This window comes from Citrus sinensis, chromosome 2, assembly GCF_022201045.2.
Source record: "Citrus sinensis cultivar Valencia sweet orange chromosome 2, DVS_A1.0, whole genome shotgun sequence".
Taxonomy (NCBI): Eukaryota; Viridiplantae; Streptophyta; class Magnoliopsida; order Sapindales; family Rutaceae; genus Citrus; species Citrus sinensis.
Genome location: NC_068557.1, coordinates 4,221,800 through 4,240,660, shown reverse-complemented (window position 1 = coordinate 4,240,660; position 18,861 = coordinate 4,221,800). Strand labels below are relative to the sequence as shown.

The 18,861-nt window shown below is 34.8% G+C and overlaps 3 protein-coding genes across 5 annotated transcripts; all 3 read right to left on the bottom strand.

The window, feature by feature from the left end:
• Positions 1–1,451: 1,451 nt before the first annotated feature.
• On the bottom strand, positions 1,452–4,846 carry LOC102615871 (calcium-dependent protein kinase 34). Its single transcript, XM_006470514.3, has 8 exons — positions 3,832–4,846; positions 3,577–3,720; positions 3,258–3,410; positions 3,044–3,159; positions 2,649–2,816; positions 2,417–2,544; positions 2,250–2,349; positions 1,452–2,118 (listed from the first exon to the last, which is right to left on the bottom strand). Exons 1-8 carry the CDS (start codon positions 4,535–4,537, stop codon positions 2,029–2,031), a joined length of 1,605 nt encoding a protein of 534 aa, XP_006470577.2. The 5' UTR covers positions 4,538–4,846; the 3' UTR covers positions 1,452–2,028.
• A 1,886-nt stretch (positions 4,847–6,732) lies between these two features.
• On the bottom strand, positions 6,733–12,248 carry LOC102627911 (rhodanese-like/PpiC domain-containing protein 12, chloroplastic). 3 transcript variants are annotated; one of them, XM_006470467.4, is made up of 8 exons: positions 11,902–12,248; positions 11,663–11,794; positions 11,235–11,326; positions 10,144–10,244; positions 9,954–10,064; positions 8,910–9,018; positions 8,142–8,192; positions 6,733–7,026 (listed from the first exon to the last, which is right to left on the bottom strand). In XM_006470467.4, exons 1-8 carry the CDS (start codon positions 12,110–12,112, stop codon positions 6,946–6,948), a joined length of 888 nt encoding a protein of 295 aa, XP_006470530.2. In that variant the 5' UTR covers positions 12,113–12,248; the 3' UTR covers positions 6,733–6,945. The 3 variants fall into 3 exon arrangements, with proteins under 3 accessions (XP_006470530.2, XP_024950676.2, XP_052290781.1); XM_025094908.2 differs by lacking the exon at positions 6,733–7,026 and adding an exon at positions 7,447–7,766; XM_052434821.1 differs by lacking the exon at positions 6,733–7,026 and adding an exon at positions 7,811–7,899.
• Positions 12,249–12,309: 61 nt separating this feature from the next.
• Positions 12,310–18,513, bottom strand: LOC102628201 (protein CLT1, chloroplastic). The gene is made up of 10 exons (XM_006470468.4): positions 17,862–18,513; positions 17,636–17,781; positions 17,287–17,324; positions 16,599–16,714; positions 14,728–14,827; positions 14,605–14,640; positions 14,120–14,167; positions 13,865–13,988; positions 13,093–13,218; positions 12,310–12,728 (listed from the first exon to the last, which is right to left on the bottom strand). Exons 1-10 carry the CDS (start codon positions 18,326–18,328, stop codon positions 12,559–12,561), a joined length of 1,371 nt encoding a protein of 456 aa, XP_006470531.2. The 5' UTR covers positions 18,329–18,513; the 3' UTR covers positions 12,310–12,558.
• Positions 18,514–18,861: the final 348 nt, after the last annotated feature.

Below are 18,861 nucleotides of genomic sequence, written 5' to 3'. Positions count from 1 at the left end.
AAATTGAAAGTAGTAAGGTTGTATGATTTCTGTCAAAATATCGGATTAGGATTTGGTACTGAATTAAATTTTTGTTAAGTATTGAATAAATGATTAGAACTGTTTTTAATTTTTTTTATTTATCTTGTCTAATAATTATTGATTAAGTGTTTAGCAAAAACTCAAGCTTAGCATTGAATCTTTATCACAAAATACCCGACGTCCAACCCAAATTCAAAGTCACTTTTGAAGGAAATAAAAACAAAAACAAAAACATGAATTTGGAGTCCTAGGAATGTAATTGTAGATAACAACTATTTGGAGAATAAATAAAACAAGACCATGCATGTGTCAATGGAAAAGAGAAAAAATAACAAGAAAAATCACCAAGGAGAAGCTGGCTGGCTTACACCGAGTACGCTGCGTACATATCATAGATAGTAACACCCATATTTCTTCACCCCAACTAATGATAGAAAAGGGTCAGAGAAAATGCCAAAAATATGATCATCATGTGGGAGGGAGGCAATTATCGCTATGAAGAATGTCGACTGGAAAGAAGGAATCAATAAATAAAATATTCTATTAAAAAGAGGAGACAATAGACTGTCACGTCTACAAAAATTCTAAAATAATCTACCAGGATAGTTGGAATCATCTGTCCTTAGTTGCCATACTAACAATTGTCAAAGAACCTCTGCAGAGGTATATTGGACCACCCAATAAAGTACAACACATTTATGTTTGCACAAATCATGAAAATAACACAACTTATTCACCAAGCATATTCCAAAAGGACCTAAACAATTATGTGGGAAAAAAGAAACAAAAGCATCCTTGAAAGGATAACAAAACTGGCAATAGAAATGCGCTAAGTGGCATGACAACAAGGAACCTCATGACACTCCATATAAAATGTTTAGGTTTTCTTTTTCTTAATTATCATAAAATACACACACAATAAGGCGGAAGATTTTTTTCAACCTCCAACCGCTATTGTTAAGGGCTCGTACATTTTTAGCGCCCAAAAAGCAACATCAAAACTAACTTGAGTGTAGTCGTCAGCCACCGCCAACTCCACCTCTAATTTCTTTTCTCTGTTTTGCAGGATGAACAAAACCTTCAAATCCTCTTTAGATCTAAGCCTCTCAAAGCATCTTTACCTCTTCCATTCACTCTCAACCTTCACCTAAGGCCATATCAACTTATCAAGTAACACACCTCAATTGCGTAAGGCACCCTGTCACCTTAATATAAGTTTTATTGTTTCAGCTCAGTTTTTGTTTACTTTTTCTCTCATCCCAATATCTACTTGAAACATAAACTTTTTTAAAAAAATATAAATAATGAAATTTATTGATATAAAGAAGAAGATCTGCCATATTCCCCTTTCTTTTTTTTTTTAAGTGATTATATATAGCATTCAAGGATAATAAGTTAGGCGCTACTTAAGTAGTATGATAGATTTGAGGCTTATAATAAAACATATTTTCCAATTATAAAAATAATAACACTAAGGGAATTCAAAAAAAAAAAATTACACATAAAAGATCAACAAGTTAACAACAATAGTTATCATGTACTCCTAAAAGTGCAGATCAATGAAAAATTAATTAACACATAAAAAAAAGAAAAAGCACACCCTTCTTCTTCAAATCTCCTAAGCATGAAATTAATCAGCAGACCAATCAATCAGACTCCTTTAATCTCTTGTTGAAACCTTCGTGATAAAAGGTGGAATGAACAAATTACAATTAATGTATTAATTAATTGCAAGCTGCTGCTTCCGATCTTAGTTTTCTTCTTCTTCATATTTAGCCATCTCGAACACCCATTTCCCTCTCAATCTAGTTTTCGAAAAATGTACATTAAAAAGGAAAAAAAAATATGAATCAAACAACATGAATTCTTTTGTACTTTTGACATACAAGTAATTGAAATAGCTATCAAATATATATGATTTCCCCTCTCCACCCATTAATTGGAACCATTTTTCATTTTGTCAATTCTTCATCACCACCACCACGTAAACAATTAAATACGCAAAAATCAGACAAATACATCACGCCGCTTCTTCGGATTTGCTTCATTTCCTTTCCTCATCATCGTCACAAATTCCTCGTAGTTGATACGGCCATCCTGCAAATTAATCAATTACTTAATTAAATATTGAACAAAAAATTAAGCCTTCAGAATCCCGACGACAGAGTTATGATTGTAATATCAATAGAGCTGTATCGTAATATCGCTAATTAAATTGAACTAATTACATTGTCATTGTCAACTTCAGAAATCACTTCCTTGATGTCTTTTCCATCGTTCATGCCGTACTCACGGAGAACTTGCTCCAGCTCTTCAGTCGTAATGAAGCTGCATGTGCATGCGCGATTAAGACCAATTACATGCTGCTAATAATATAAATAATAATGGTACGTACCCGCTGTTATCTTTGTCAAAATGCTGGAAAGCAGTGTAAAGATGTTCTTCTCTATCCATTCGATTCAAATGCATAGTAGCAGTAATGAACTCATGGTAATCGATGGTTCCATTGCCATCAGCATCAGCCTGTTTAGATTTAAGAAAATTAATAATTAAACAGATTAATAAAAAAAAAAAAAAAAAGAAGGAAGGAAGAAGAATAAAGATAAAAACTAATTTCACTAGCTCACAGCTTCCATTAATTGTTTAGCTTCATATTCAGAGAGCTTAGTTCCTTGCTTTGCAAGGCCTTGTTTCAACTCTTCAAGTGTTATGGTTCCACTGTTGTCAGTGTCAATGCTCTTGAACATCTCTTTGAGTCCCATGATTTCTTCCTCAGAGAGGCATCCCGCAATCACCTGAAAAATTCAATCCCATTCATTAATGCCATTATGTGTGTGTGTGTGCGTGTGTGTGTAGACACATAGAGAGAGAGAGAGAGAGAGAGAGAGAGAGAGAGAGAGAGAGAGTTATGTTCAGGTCTGAACGTGCAACTCTGTACAAATATTTCATTAGAAAATAGGGACGTCCAGACGTGAGCACCACTTGGTGATTAATGTTAATTAGGTGACACGATGATGAGTACCCGAAGAGCAACTTTCTTGAACTTATTCATGGCTTTGAATTGTTTGAGCCTACTCAAAACGGCATTGTCGAGAGGAACATCTGGTGCTTCTCCATCCTCCTTGATCCAAGGATGGGCTGATTAATAATAATAAATTAGATTGATCAATTAGTAGTAAGTAAACTTCTGCTATTATATTATACATAATTAGTTAATGAATTAATTAAATAGGTACCAAGAACTTCAGTGGCGGTCAGCCTCTGCTTAGGGTCAGAATTGAGCATCTTCTTAACAAGATCCTTTGCTTGAGGTGAAATCGATGGCCATGGATCACTTGTAAAATCAATATGACCGCGTAATATCGCATTGAATATCCCATGTTCCGATTCTGCATCCCATGCCACAAATTAATCAAAATTAATATTTTAACCCCCTACTTCCTCAGGATTTAACTTGATCAGATGGTTAGGTCAAGTCCCTGAGGACACAATCATTTTTCACACTAACGAAGAATCATCTGGCTATATATATATATATATATATTGTATACTTACCAGCCCAGAAAGGAGGAACACCACATAGAAGAATGTATAACATGACCCCAATACTCCAAATATCAGCTTCAGGTCCATATTTCCTCTTCAGCACTTCAGGTGCTATGTAATATGCACTGCCAACAATATCCTTGAACACCTCTCCTGTTACGCATATATATACACAAGTGAGTATTATAATTCTTTATTTACTTTTAATAATTAAACACATAATTAATTAAGGGTGCAAATTAAGAGAAGTTAGAAAATTAAAACCTTGCTTGTAGAACACGGATAGTCCGAAATCCGTGGCCTTGAGGGGTGAATTTTCGTCCTTGTTAAGTAGAAGGAAATTTTCAGGCTTGAGGTCACGATGAATAACCCCCATGGAATGACAAGTGTGTATGATTTGAACAATCGTTCGGAGCAAAGACGCGGCAGCACGTTCGGTGTAATGGCCTTTGGCGATGATCCTGTCGAAAAGCTCACCTCCGGCACACAGCTCCATCACCAAGTGGACAGATTGTTTATCCTCATAAGCACCTTTGAGTTCAACAATATTAGGCTGGCCGGTCAAATGATGCATTATTTGAACCTCCCTCCTAACATCTTCAATGTCCTCTTTGTTAACAAGTTTCCTCTTAGCGATAGTCTTGCATGCAAATTGTTGGCCTGTGCCCTTGTGTGTACACAAATGTGTGATTCCGAATTGACCTCTACCAAGTTCTTTGCCAAAGGAATAAGTAGCCTTAACATCTTCCATTGGACGGCCTAACACCGGGCCGATGGCGCCGGGCTTACCGCCGCCACCGCCCTTGTTGGAGGCACCGCTGCTGGGGATTGGAGATGATTGTGGGCCAGTCTTTGGTGGGGTGTCCATTGTGCCATTGCCACCAGCACCATCATTGACACCACCATTACCGGCTGTTGCTTTTTCTTCTTTTTCACTTTCATCCTTTCCATTGGAACAACAATTGCCCATAATTTTGAAAAAAAAGAAAAAAGAAAAAAGAAAAAAAGAGAGAGAGGATTGATTGAGAGAGAAGGGTGAGAGTTGATGGTTTTTTAAGAGATTTTACTCTCTCTCTTTTTTCTTTCCTTTTTTTTTTAAAAAAAATTTTAAATTATCTTTCTCTCTTTTTTTCTTTCTTTAAGGGTGTTCAAGAAAGTGTTGTTCAGAGCTAGAAAAGACATGTATAGAGAGAGAAAAGAAAGAGCAGGATTAGGAAACAGCTTGGATTTTTGGTGTAGAAATTGAAGAGGATCGATTGTGAGCAATTTTAGGAATCAAGCGTGTGGTTGAAAGGGTCATTGTGGGTAAATGAGCAAATGATGCTTGTTTCTTAAGACAAAGGTTGAGAGGATTTCCCGGGAAAATTCATTTAACTTAGTATTGACACGTGTTATGCTTTGCAGACGTTAAAGCTAGTAATAGTAATCTTGTTACACCAAAACAAGTACACAACTGTGTATTAGTCCTGGTTCTATTGTGAACCCGTTAAGCTCTAGTTTAGTTAGTTTAATTAGTTATTTAGTAATCAAATTGTTGAAACAAGAGCGTTATCACAAAAGCTACCAATGTTTGTTTGTTAACAGTATGTACGGTCTTTCAAGCTAGATACGCATAACATGGTTTCTCTAATATTTTTCTCGGCCAATTCATATTGATCGATATTTTACATTTTTCGTTGTCATTCCATGACTTATTACATGAAACTTCTGCAATGCTCATGAAATCAGAACCTTCAGGTTTCAGATTATAAGTGCATCTAATTAATGACCAATAAATAACATTAATGTAGGTCATGCTAGTACTGGTTTTTCATGTCTACGCCAAGGTTTAGACATGATATTTTGAAAATTTTAAATCATATTATATATAACATGTAGGGCACAACCTTACCACAGAAGGAATGGAGTCTTGCCGCATCACATATTACCCAATATTCGAGAAGAGTTTTGTTTTAGCCCAAATTTGGTTAATTAAGAAATCCGGACTAAAATGCTTCGATTTGTTGCAAGGGGAGTGAAATTAAGTCATTACAATAACATGAATAAAATTATAAATTAGGATCCGCAAACTGAGAGAGATCCTTCTGACTAAGCCCTACAGAAAAGTGAACAGTCCTTCAGAATAAGGGTGGGCTCCACTTCTGTACGGATTCGGTTTGGTTTGGAAATTTTTGGGTCGATTTGATTTGAGAATATTTGGTTAATTTAGGTTTGGAAATTTTTAAAAACCGATTTGGATATTTCTATTCAATTCAGTTTCGGTATTAATTAACTCAGTATTTTTTTCTTATAAAATATCGAATCGAAATCGAAAAAATCGAACTAACTTGAAAAACCTAAACCGAACTGGTTCAGCTCAGTCAATTCCTAAATGTTAAGTGGCATTTTTAATTTAAAAAATATTTTTTTTCAATTCAGTTTTCAAATTTGAAATTTTGAACCGAAAACTGAACCAAAATATTCAATTTTTTCTAAGAAAAAAAATACCGAACCGAACCACCAAAATATTAAGCCGGAACAGAAATTTTTCGGATCCAGTTCGGTCCTACCCATGCCCAATGTCACTTAAAAAACCCTAAAACAAAGGTTGAAGATGAAAGGAAGGAGTGAATTTTGGTTCAGAGACCTAACCTTTCCCTTTGTCCTTTGCCAAACCCTTGTACGGGGGAGTGTCTCTAAGGGCATCTTTTGTCCAACGATACACGTGGTTCTCCCTTAATTAGAGGATACTCAGGTAAAGGGTAAATTAGCATCTTCTCATTTGGAACCCTTTTCTCTTCATTCCTTCGATGCTTCATGCAACCTGCACTGAAGAAGCCTATATCTCTCCGTCTCTCCTCTGTGGACAAATGACCACCATAGATTTGAACGTCCTTTTACGTGCTCTTATACCATGGTATCTCCTACCTATTGGCTTCCTGGTAGGGATGACATGAAGGCCCGGTAGCCCTAAAGTTTGGTGAAAAAAGTGATTAGAAAAAGCACTTTTTGTTCTATTATAACCCAAGCCGAACCCAAGCCAAGGGTTCGCACCAGATAGGATATTTACTAGTAGTAAACTTCCATTGGAATGCACAAGAAGCACTAGAGCTGGAACAAAGTTAACAGATGGAAATTTGAAGTTCGATATTTCCTCTGAGTATTTTAACAGAATGGGAATGTTACTAGTAAAAATGCAACTGATCTATTAAGGCATAAATTTTTTTATTGCCAGTGCTCAGAATTGTTTGTCAAGAAACAGGTATTGTACAGAAGCTTAGAACAGGATACGTGCAATGTTAATTATAATTCAATATGCTAATTCCATTATATGAAGTTCCTCCTCCATAGAAGAGTAAGAAGGTTACTTCACTCATAGAGAAGAAGAGTTTGTCAGCATCAGTACATAGGAATTGATGGATCAACCTTGGTAGCATAGGCATGTATTCCGCCAGATACGTTAAATACTCTCCTAAAACCCTGAATAATTTGGGAGAGAGATCAGAAAAATAGCATACAAGGCAAAGAAAAAGAACAAGTTCTCATCCCCAACACTGAAATAGAACACTTAAAAACGTGGGTTAGTAAAACCCTCCTACCACAATGCATCAGGCAATGAGTATATGCAGCAGAACTTTTGAGAACTGAGTTTTTAAAAATAGAAAATTGCATAAGACAGTCATATGGTAAAAGAAATTGAAGGATTAAAAAATCATCTCAATGGGACAAATAAAAGAACCTATAACTTGAAACCAAGTGACAACATATAAAATGCAGTTGCAATTCCTAATAATTTGTTTTCCTTCGTTTTTAATAATTTGTTTTCCTAATAATTTGTATAAGACAGACATATGGTAGAAGAAATGGAAGGATTAAAAAATCATCTCAATGGGACAAATTAAAGAAACTATAACTTGAAACCAAGTAACAACATATAAATTACAGTTGCAATTCCTAATAATTTGTTTTCCTTCGTTTTCACCTAAGTTTGAAATTTTGCACTAGACTGGAGTGATTAAAATTTTCCACAACAAAATAAATAGTTGACACAGATGGGATTGAAACCAAGTAACATATAAAATACAGTTGCAATTCCTAATAATTTGTTTTCCTTCGTTTTTACCGAAGGTGCTCCAATTTAGCACCTTGGGTTGACCATTCATGCTCTTCACGCGGATCCCCTATAGAACCCACTTGAATCAAAGGTTAATGGCCAGCCCCTGAAAACCAATAAACTCCACCTCAGCAACATTCCTAGGATTAGAACCCATAATCTCACTCTGATACCACTAAGCCCAAAGCTATAGACGATAGCCTTCTTTTGTCATCAATAAATCACCAATTCTTTTGTCTCTGTATTTTAACAGATATTGGGGAATTGAATTAATGCTTATGTATATAAGCAAAGAAAAGGGCAAGGTATGGGGGAGGGCAGGGTCTGGATTCCATAGGAAGGGAAGATAATAAAGAATGAAATTAAGAGAAGGAAACCTAATATATAGTACCTAGTGAGACATGAAGCCAAATTTGCTATGCATATGCTAACAATTCATGGAGCAATTCAAACTGTGTCTGTGCAAAAACGGGAGATTTACCTGTGTCTGCAACCACTGAGCAACCTGTAAAGACCGCATGCCATGGTGACACTGCAGATAAAACATGTTTTAGTAATCTTCGAACGTTTTTTTGTTATGGCAAAAGCAAAACAAAGTCGATATAAAAGGCAAAGTTAAGCACAACTATATATGAAGAATAATTCATAGAAACTAAGAGGCACCAAATTAGACCAGAGTTGAAAGATAGATTAACTTACGAAAATGCATAAAAAATAAATTATAAAGAAAGGCTGTAAACTTAACAGCATTAAAATGTGCAGGCAAATGAAAATGAATCAAGAAAATATTAGGATGTGAACTTCATAAACTACTTCTTCCCACAATTTGTCCTTACAGAAAGACAGGGTTCTGAATAACATATTTGATAGAGACAGTAGAAATTCCAGTAAAATGATGGTGGGCTACACACAAGTGAATTTTTTAGATAAGGTTTTTATAGGACATAAGTGAGGAGGAGCAAAAGAAGTGCTACTCTGAACCTTAAGCAAACTACTTGCCAATCATAGATAATATTACATCATTTGCATCTCTTGGCATGAAAAATCAAACATAAACTTTCCCCTTCCTAAATATTAAGCAAAAACAGACCTACGGCAATTCTTTGTAGTAAATTGTGAAGGAAAAAAATAAATTAAATTAAATTAAATTAAAGACGTTAGCTTCAACAGGAAATAGAACTCAGTTCATTTTAGCTTTAGAACGGAAGAAAATTGGAGATTTTCGAAATACAACAGAAATTTTACACACCATTACATATGTATCCTTCTGAGGATCAAACTTGGCAGTTACATCTGGTCCCCAGCTTCCAAATTGGCGGAGGGGAAGCACTTGAAATCCCGGCAAAGAAGAAAGGGCACTGTCATACAAGAAAGATCAAAAGGCCGCAAGAACAGCATGAGGACATGCGTGTATTTAACGTATATGTGCACATGCACACACACACAGAGATGTGTATACTGTGTCAGCTACAGAAAATTGCCAATTTTGCAGTCTTATCATGATAAAATTTACTGGGGGTATGCACAATTTACTAAGTTATCCTCTTCAGTCCCATCAACTTATCTATTTGTTTTAAGTTCTTCAAATAGATCTTACACCAGTGGAGCTTCTATAATTGCTTTTACAAAAAATTGTTGATTGTTTAGTTACAAGTCTTCGAAGGTTATGTTATGAGAAGGAATGAAAAAAACTCTCAGTACGATAAGAATATCTTAGACAATTGAACCTTTCAAAATGGCTCAGAAATATCTTCTCACTAAAGCCAAAAATTTGAGATTCATCCAGTAAATGTAAAACCATTTTTCTAATCCTACATAAGCTTCTTTCAGTTTCAACCAAACATCACACAACCAAAATAATAATAACAATAATAGGAATAATAATAATAACTAAAAAATAAGGTGCACTTAGGTATAGAGTTTGGGGAGTTGACTAGCTTAATTGAGTCGTGAATCTTCCAGATATACCACTACTGATGCCAGAATTCATACTCCTCCTAGTTATTGTAGAATTACAACATATCATATTTTGGAAGCAAAAGCAGCAGTAGATAAAAAGGTTACACATTTCAAAAGTTTTACCCATTTTCTCACAAAACATTTCATATATATGCTTCCCATCATTCTACAATAGTAACTACAATTGATCTCCTAGAAATTTCTTGAGTTAAGTCCTCATATAAGTAACCAAATGGATGCTCCATGAGCCATTTCAGTTTTAAAAAAACTTTAACTTGCTTATGATTTTAGTAAAATTAAGCAGGAGCAGAATAATAAACATATAAGAGCATACACTTCTTCAGGCTCTCGAACATCAATCAATTGTGCCTCTTTATGAAAATTGGGATCCTGCATTTTTTTGTGAAGTTCATCTGGCTGAATGTCTTGAAGTAATGACGCTTCCCTGACAGCACAACAAAGCTAGATCTATCATCCGCATCATTTCATTAGGCATGGTATAAAATTTGGAATTTCAGGTATACCTCTCAGATAGAACTTGCAACAAGTGCCATCCAAATTTTGTTTTACACCTTGCAACTTTGTTCAAAGGGGTAGTGAATGCAACCTCCTCAAATTCTGGAACCTAGGTAATTTTACAACGAAAGATCTGTCAACCAGATTAGCAAATTGAATAATCATTTAGGGTTTAGGGTTTAGTATGCATGTATCTTGATGTTTGAAATAGAATGTAACTCTTATTTACAGCTGAAATTGAGAATAATTAAAGGGAGCAGATATCACAAGGATGCATTTTTCCTATTTAAATCTTCATGTAGTCCAAAGCTATAGACCTAGAAGATAAAAGAAAATCATCATAGAATGTGATGGAAAGTATTGCTCTAAAATACAGCATCAATCTGATACTAGAATGTATCATTGTGCAAGGCTCCAATAGCAAGATTTAGTCTTCCTAGGTTACCTGATACAAGCCTATTCCCAATTGTTTTCATCATAGATTTACGTGACACATCAAAGGATTAATGGCCTTAGATGGCAAATAAAATTCAAATAAAAAGAAAGATAAATTAAAAATGGCTATAAGGGGCAAAAATGCCATTAAAGATCAAAGAATATAAATTTATTTTTCAATTTGTAATAGCTAAACACTAATTTGAAAAATAAACAAATAAACAGCAATCTTTTTAATACATCCTTAAATCTTTGTCATCGAGACATCTATTCTCATTAAAAATATCATTCAAACTAATTAAATAGGGTTCCATACCTGCTAGAATTCAGAAACCACTGGGCAGAAATGGAACCAGACACGTTATACAATTCAAAAGACTGGTCACTGAAGAAACCTACTTGAGTGAGTTAGTTTTTGTAGCTTCAATAAGTGATATTTTACTTACAAAACTCAATTCCATAAAAAATTTTGACAGAAATGAATGCATCAAAACCATTTTCATTTTGTGAATTAAATAACATGGATTGTATAGCATTCATACCATCTTGAACTGTAAAACCATCAAGATTCTTCAAGCATAAGCACCAATGAAAAGTATAAATTACTAAAAGACACATCAATAACAATCAGTTTTCAAAAGGAGTTTCTTGATGCTAAGCATACCAATTGCCCCTTCCTCACCCAGCCAAGCATTCCTCCCTCTCCTTTGGACGGACAAATTGAGTGTTCAACGGCAAGATCACTCAAATCCTCTCCTTCATGGAAGCAACCAAAAATATGAATACATGATCAACTAAACAAAATTTAGAAAACATAGTCAATAGGATTTTTAACCCATATTTGCTTGTTATTTTGTTATTTTTTTCCCTAATTAATACAAACAAGAAAACTAATTTGGATCTAGCGAGTTAAGCTGTGCTAATATTTTTACAACAGTTAAGATTTAATTACACATTTTTCTTATCAAATAACTAACAATCACAATATTCATAAAGCTCCTCACAAAGCTCTCCTTAGGACTGAATCAAAACCCGAAAATCTAATATCAATAGAAGAAGAGTTGAATTGTTAAAAAGAGTTATTTCAACTACCTTGAGAAACCCTGCGTTGAAGTTCCGACAGTAGGTTGAGGTCATCTTCTTTAACAAGCAAGTGTTGGACCAATATTTCTCTATCGCCACCACCTGGGCTACTACCCTCAGTCCCAGAACTAAATGAAGCAGCTGAAAGAAGTAACAACAACAACAACAACAACAATAATAATACAATGACATAATAAAAAAGGCCTTACACAAAATGAAATTATGAATATATACAATTACAAACGTACCTTTAGGAGATGTAAAGCTTCGGGATATAATATGAATATGAAAAGAATTGGAATTGGAAGCTGGGTTTAAGGATTTGTAAAAAGAAGCAAAAGAGGCGGGTTTTTGAAAGATTGAAAGTGAAGAAGAAGAAGACAGGTTTAGAGTGGGAATCAGAGACTGTGTAATAGCACAGAGCACAGGCGATGCTAACTGACTTGCTCTTAGCATCATCGCTTCTTTGATTTTCGAGTGTAATCACACTCGCACAGATTATGAAATGAAGGGATTTGAATCAAATATGCTCCGTACTCGGTGCGCTAAAAAAATCGGCCCAGCCTGCCAGGGCAAGGCCCATTCAGGACCTCTAAAGCCCTAACAAAAAATTTAGAATAAATTTTGAGAGATTTTGATTTTTGATTCTATAAAAATTTAAGGTCAAGCATTACTTTTTTTTTTTGGGGGAAAGTAAATTACATAAAGTACAATTTGTAGGCTTACTTCCATTAAACTAATGAATGCAAATAAGCCATTTTACATGAACGCTGAAACAAAAATTTCAACTACAACAACAATGAGAATTCTCTCTCTTCCGGTTTATTGTCAAAACTGAAGAGCTGGCCAGCAGGCATTTTCTGAGCTTGAAAATGGCAACACTGATGATAAATGAGTACCAAATCTTAATTGGCAGAAGAGGAACATGCACTACTAGGACTCGCTGTTGGTGTCCAAGAATAGATGAGCAAACCCATAACGAGGATCACAGCTCCGGCAACAAAACCAGTCGGAAGGGATGACGCAACGCCTAGGTATGGCAGCGGCAATGTGAACACGTACACGGATATTGGTACTGCCATGGAGACCAAGGGAACCACATGTCAATAGTAATAATAGAAAACAAGCCGACAGAACATGTAATGAATAATGCTCTTACGAGCAAACAATCCACGAAACAGTTTTTTTTTTTTTTTTGATATATCAAACTGTCAATGTTAAGTTCTGCAGGGTCTAGTTTAGCATATAGATTTGAGGCATTGGGTTTGCTCTCAAGCCACCAATCCAGGTAGCTTTCTTATTCATCTTTGTTGGAACAATTTCAGAGGCAAACAAGCCAAGATCGTGGATTCTTCCATGGTCAAATCAATGAAGGGCAGAGATCAGCAGGTCTCGTAATTTACATAAGGAATTGAATTTGATAAAATAAATCTAAATACCTGAAAATGTGGATGCAAGTGAAGATACTATGGCAGAAGAAATCTTCAGGAGATGCAACAATGATATGTTAAAACCCATGTTGACAAGAACAAACAGCAATGGGAGCAGCGGTGCACCATCACATCCTGTGGCCATCCAGATTGCAAAGTATGTAAATCAATCAATTATTACATTTAGTACAATATCCTTACAGCAGAAAGTTAATAAAGCAGAATAAATACTAATCCAGATGCCAATGTTGTGTTTACATGAGCTCTGTTCTTATGTATCCTTCTCTCTTCTATAAGGCCATCAATCCATTGGCATAGTTGGAGCATAAGGAATTACAATCTCGCTCATTCTTGAAATCCCATACACTATATTTATCATAGGCGTGAGGTCCCCGTATTTTCACATGAATTGTAAATCAGTAATATATGTGCAATGTTTGGTAAAAGTTCTTTAAGCCTGTAAAGCATTTTGTATTATAAAACTTATAGCTAAAAACAGTGTTTGACCCCAGATAATTTTGACTTTTGAGCGGTAAAGATCCTAAACCACCAGAAAAATGAGATTATCTAACACACATAAAATTTTTCAAAGAATACTCCGCCTCTCTTCATCTATATGAGTGTCAGAACTTTTTGGAAATGAAAATCATCCATCATTCCAACCTCCCCTCCCCCCTGCTAGGCCTTCTTTCCCTTGAATTAAATCTTTGAACTTTGGTACCAAAAAAAAAGGGGGAAAAAACCAGAAAAGTAACAGATTACTAAATGAATTGTAACTTACCACTTGATGAAGTACCAAGATTAAGAAAGCAGGCTGCACCATCTCTAAGATAGATGGGAAGTTGACTAAACGGAATACCCCATAATTTTGACAGAAAAGGTAGAAGAAGGCATATAAACAAAGCCTGTTTAATCATGGTTTGAAAAACTTTTAGCAGAAATTCAGATTGGTAATGAGAAAACAATTAGAAAAAGGGTAAACTGCAATTTTAAGAAACAAACAAAATCTCATGCGGATATCATATTGGCTACTTACTTGAAAAGCTGATCCATAGGAATTTACTACAAATAGATCAACCCCCCCCTGTAAAAAATGCAGTAAATAATCATAAAACACTACAAATGTTAACAGAGAAAACAAATGAGGAAAAAAATATTAAAAGAAAAAGCTTCTTCGTACAGTCAATTCAGACCAACACACGGACAATAAATAATAAGACACTTTCTGAATCCTGCATTATTAGTCCCCCCCCCCCCCTTCCAGTTTGGCGAAATTTAGTAAAGTAATTGAAATAAGTCTATCCTTTGTTGCTTCATCTTGATTAGAGGTTTTAATTATTGTGATAATCATTTCTTTCCCAACAGACTCCAATCTAAACTATGTTTCAATATGGCAGCAAAGGTGAATTATTTTAAATTATATGCCTAGTTAAAACAGCGGTATAGATTTTTTCCAAGAAATTGAAAATTCTACGTTAATATATAAACATATACTTGATATCAGCCCTCGACCAAACATACTTTTAACCGCTGAGCTGCATCCAAAAAGATAACTTCCTACAAAAGGAAAATAAAAATGTAGCCAGTTAATAAATGAGGAAAAAGAGAAAATCAGACAAGCTATCATTGAGAAATTCCAACAACCTTTAGTACTGTATCAGCCGCTTGCAAAAGAAATGAAACTATCATCAAGAGACTCCAAAATAAACCGGCTCCCTTCAATGAATGACCAGGATTAGATCCACTGCAGAGGTGCACATAGGCAAGCAAACCAAATGTTAATATCAACAAGTGTCAACTGTTATTATGATTTTTTCAAGGACAAAAAGTTTAGATGCGGGTTCTACTTTATAAAGATGTTATCGAGCTGCTGAAGTGCACATAAGTAAGCAGACCAAACCTAGCAAACAAGGACGATGATTAAATGATTCTTAAAAGAACGTAAAATTTAGTTGGGTTTGTTATTGAGTGTATTACATAATTTGTACAGTTTAAAATTAATCCTAAAATAAGATAAACTATAGAAATTTTAATAACTTTAACTGATAAAATGCAAATTGAATACAGAATTTTCAGATTCCAAATAAATTTTTAAGTTCTAGATTCCATGTAGAATGGATATTCTTCACATGCTTGGTGGTCATGCCTGTAAGGATATAGTCTTCTTAATCAGTGTTTTCACCAATAAATAATCTTTTTATTGATGTCATGAAGGATTTGGTCAATCATGATTCTCTTGATTTCTCTTAACGAACAAAGATAATGAAATTGGGTTATCAAAGACTGCAACATTTTGGAAGAAAATCATTAATCGATTATGACACAGCATAATGACCAAACAATAGTAATTTGCAATAATTCACATTCCATTTATATTTAGATATAAATGAAATGTGAATATGAACAACACTGTCCACATATTCCATGCAGTACATGGGAATCTACAGGTACAATCTCAAGAAATCAAAATGTAAAGCAAACTGATTCTTTCTCACCTCTATATACTCCTAATCAATTGAGCAGATCTAAAAATCCTAAGAACCTTTCAGAATTATAGTAAATGAAAGAGAAAGTGTCTTCGAGTTAAATTGTAGAGAAGGCCAGCAGAAGCTAGAAATTGAAATTTATCCCACAAAAAAAAATTGATGTCTTCTTCAGAAGATTCTCAAAACCCTTTATTCCTTTCAAAACCCTTTATTCCTTTCTTGACAACTAACTCAAAGAAATGCTAACACTGCATATTTTCATAGCACTTTTTCTTTATCTCCTCCAACAAAAGCACCTCAGAATTTTGAAACCCCAACTTCATCATCCAAAAATCTCTCAAAGTTAGCTACCCCCCAACTAGAAATTGAAATTTATCCCATAAAAAAAATTGATGTCATCTTCAGTAGATTCTCAAAAGTCCTTTATTCCTTTGTTTACAAATAACTCAAAGAAATGCTACCACCACATATTTTCATAGCACTTTTACTTTATCTCCTCCAACAAAAGAGTTTTGAAACCCCAACTTCATCATTCAAAAATCTCTGAAAGTTAGCTACCCCACAACTGGAAATTGAAATTTATCCCATAAAAAGAATTTGATCTCTTCTTCAGTAGATTCTCAAAAGTCTTTTATTCCTTTGTTAACAAATAACTCAAAGAAATGCTACTATGCGTATTTTCATAGCAGTTTTGCTTTATTTCCTCCACCAAAAGCACCTCAAGAGTTTTGAAACCCCAACTCCATCATTCAAAAATCACTCAAAGTTAGCTACCCCACAAAATTAGGCTGGTAGAATCTGTATTTTGATGCATAGTATTTACTAGACTACAATTAACTGAACAAGAAAACAACATTGTTGAATGCAAATCGTTGTGATTTAAAGCTTTTAAATTTAAAGTATAACTGTCTCTTAGACCTACATCTGTGATCATCAAAGAAAATAATGGTTTGGGATGAGATGTAGAAACTGAGCAAATAGGATTTGAAACACAATTTCATTATATACTTCAAAAACTAAATAACTTACCTTGCTACGGTTATGATTACACCAATGCCTACAAGAAAGCATCCAAATAGTTGGTTGACTGTATATCTCCTCCCAAGGAAAATAATGGATAGGAGAATTTGCCATACTAGGAAAGTCTGCAAAAAGAATTATCTACATATTATCCAGCTTCAGTATCAAGTTTCGCGTAGGAAAAGTCATCAGATGCTCTCGTGCCCTCATGAGCTTGAAAACATCACCAGCTTGCATGGTATACCATTTCCAGAGTATCCAATCTTTATGAACCAGTGAAGCACACTTGATTGGTTTCAGTGATTGCATAACAGCAACTTAAATTTTATCCCACAATTTTAACGTCTCAGAAACTACGGTGTAAATGGACTCCTCAGCTATAGTTTAAAACCAAGGTTAGCATGGCTGATAAACCTGGATATTCTGGATTTAAAGCCTAGAACTTGGTTTTGTATAATATATCATAAATATATGCATTCAAATTAAATTCACATCAGCAATTGATACTCAATTGTAATAATAGCGTATCAATTGGTTTAATTATAGTACGCTTCCACTTTATTTTCTCCTCTTCCCCTTTGAGATGATTGTCGTCTATATGCAGAACAAATTGAACAGCAAGCTCCTAACTTTAAGGCACTGTGCAAGAGTATTATCAACAAATGGATGCAATCAATGGCACTAAAAGCCGTCTCACCTGTGACAAAATTGGAATTGATGCTCCAGAAAGTATTGCTGATCCAAGAAATACGACAAAAGGTACAAAGTGAGAATCCAATGTAACCCCATTGGAGACAAAATCAATTCAGTAAACACAGTTAAAAAAAAAAAAAAGCAAACAGTTAAAGACAACTTTTCACTGAAGTTGAAAAATCGACCATACAGAAAACCAATAATCACTTTAACATAACATAAACACCGAAACCAAAAAAGCAGCAAAAGGTAGTAGGATACCCCATCACATAAATGAAGTGTTTATTATTAAACAATTTATTACAGTTTAGCAATAATAACACCGTATCTGAAAATTTATAAGCAAATATTACCTCCAGCTGCCATCCCAGTGGCAGCAGCAAGAGCCTCCAAAAGGCCAACGGCGACAAAAGGAGCCTTTGGCATGGACAGCATCTCGTCTGTCACAATGCCAGCATGGTACCGGAGATACAATATTGAAAAGTACACAGCTACATACCTGAAACACAAATAGTTTTTTTTTTAAAAAAAAAGAAGGAAAAGAAAAATCAATCGAAATTAGTAAATAAAATAAAGTACCCGAAAGTAGCAAGCTGAGCGAGAAAGAAAGGATAATGCTTAAGGGGAACAAGAGCCAGCTTGTATAAAACTCGATTCCCTACGCCCAGCAGCACCGTAACCGCAGCCGCAATCACAATCTCCACCCTCCGGTCATTACTCTTACTAATAACATTAAACTCCACCGTCCGCTCTCCGCTTTTCCTTTTGTCTACTAAATCTCCGACGGCGGCTTCATGACCGTCCGATCTCTCCGCAGCCGCCGCCGAAGCGACTATGTAAATAACATTATTATTTTTATAATTACTATTATTATGATAATAATTACGCTTTGAAGAGCGAAAGAGAAGTGTTGTCGGCAGCCGTTGATTTGCATGATGATCGCGCAAGTAACAAGAAACCGGAGCCTTTGGTGACGGTTTCGGAGATTGAAGTAGACTGTGTGATGCGGCGGAACCGGCGGTGAGCCGGCTGTAACATGACGTCATTTTACGAATGCCGACGCGTGATACTATTAATTATCAGTTCTGGCGTGTTATATGAAAGGAAAAGCAGGGGCGAGCAGCTTCGTTGTCAATAAAAAGCGATTTTGGTTTTGGATTCTCAGAGAAGATGAAATTTCCTTTTTTCCTTTTATTATTTTATTTTCTCAATTTATGGTCAAACTCGCAGCAGAAGCACTTAATAATTAACAATAACATGGTGTCGTCAACGAATTGAATGCATTATGAGAATCATTTTACAGTTAAATCTGTTATATTATTAGAATCAATTAAATTTAGTATTGCAAAAAATAGTAATTTAATGAAAGTTTAGTTTAAAAATCATTATTTTAATTTAGTTATTTCCTGTAAAAATAATATAGAGATAAATATATTAATAATTAATTAATGAAACATATTGATTTTATGAAACTCTAAGGTAGTGTTTGGTTTTAAGAAAGGGAAAGAGAGGAGAGGAGAAAAAAAGAGAGGAATGGAGAGGTGATGAGAGGAAAAAAATATAAAAATTAATTGTTATT

Bases quoted from the DNA above. Each gene is read 5' to 3' on its own strand.
- LOC102628201 (XM_006470468.4), bottom strand. From the start codon at position 18,328: ATGACGTCATGTTACAGCCGGCTCACCGCCGGTTCCGCCGCATCACAC. The intron at 16,715-17,286 runs GTGAGACGGCTT...TTCTTTTTGCAG, and splicing joins CAATTCCAATTTTGTCACAG to ACTTTCCTAGTATGGCAAAT. The intron at 13,219-13,864 runs GTAAGTTACAAT...GGATGGCCACAG, and splicing joins TCTTGGTACTTCATCAAGTG to GATGTGATGGTGCACCGCTG.
- LOC102615871 (XM_006470514.3), bottom strand. From the start codon at position 4,537: ATGGGCAATTGTTGTTCCAATGGAAAGGATGAAAGTGAAAAAGAAGAA. The intron at 3,721-3,831 runs GTTTTAATTTTC...TATGCGTAACAG, and splicing joins ATCCGTGTTCTACAAGCAAG to GAGAGGTGTTCAAGGATATT. The intron at 3,160-3,257 runs GTACCTATTTAA...ATTATTAATCAG, and splicing joins GACCGCCACTGAAGTTCTTG to CCCATCCTTGGATCAAGGAG.
- LOC102627911 (XM_006470467.4), bottom strand. From the start codon at position 12,112: ATGATGCTAAGAGCAAGTCAGTTAGCATCGCCTGTGCTCTGTGCTATT. The intron at 11,327-11,662 runs GTAGTTGAAATA...GCTTCCATGAAG, and splicing joins TCAACGCAGGGTTTCTCAAG to GAGAGGATTTGAGTGATCTT. The intron at 8,193-8,909 runs GTGTGTAAAATT...TTTTATCTGCAG, and splicing joins AGAAGGATACATATGTAATG to TGTCACCATGGCATGCGGTC.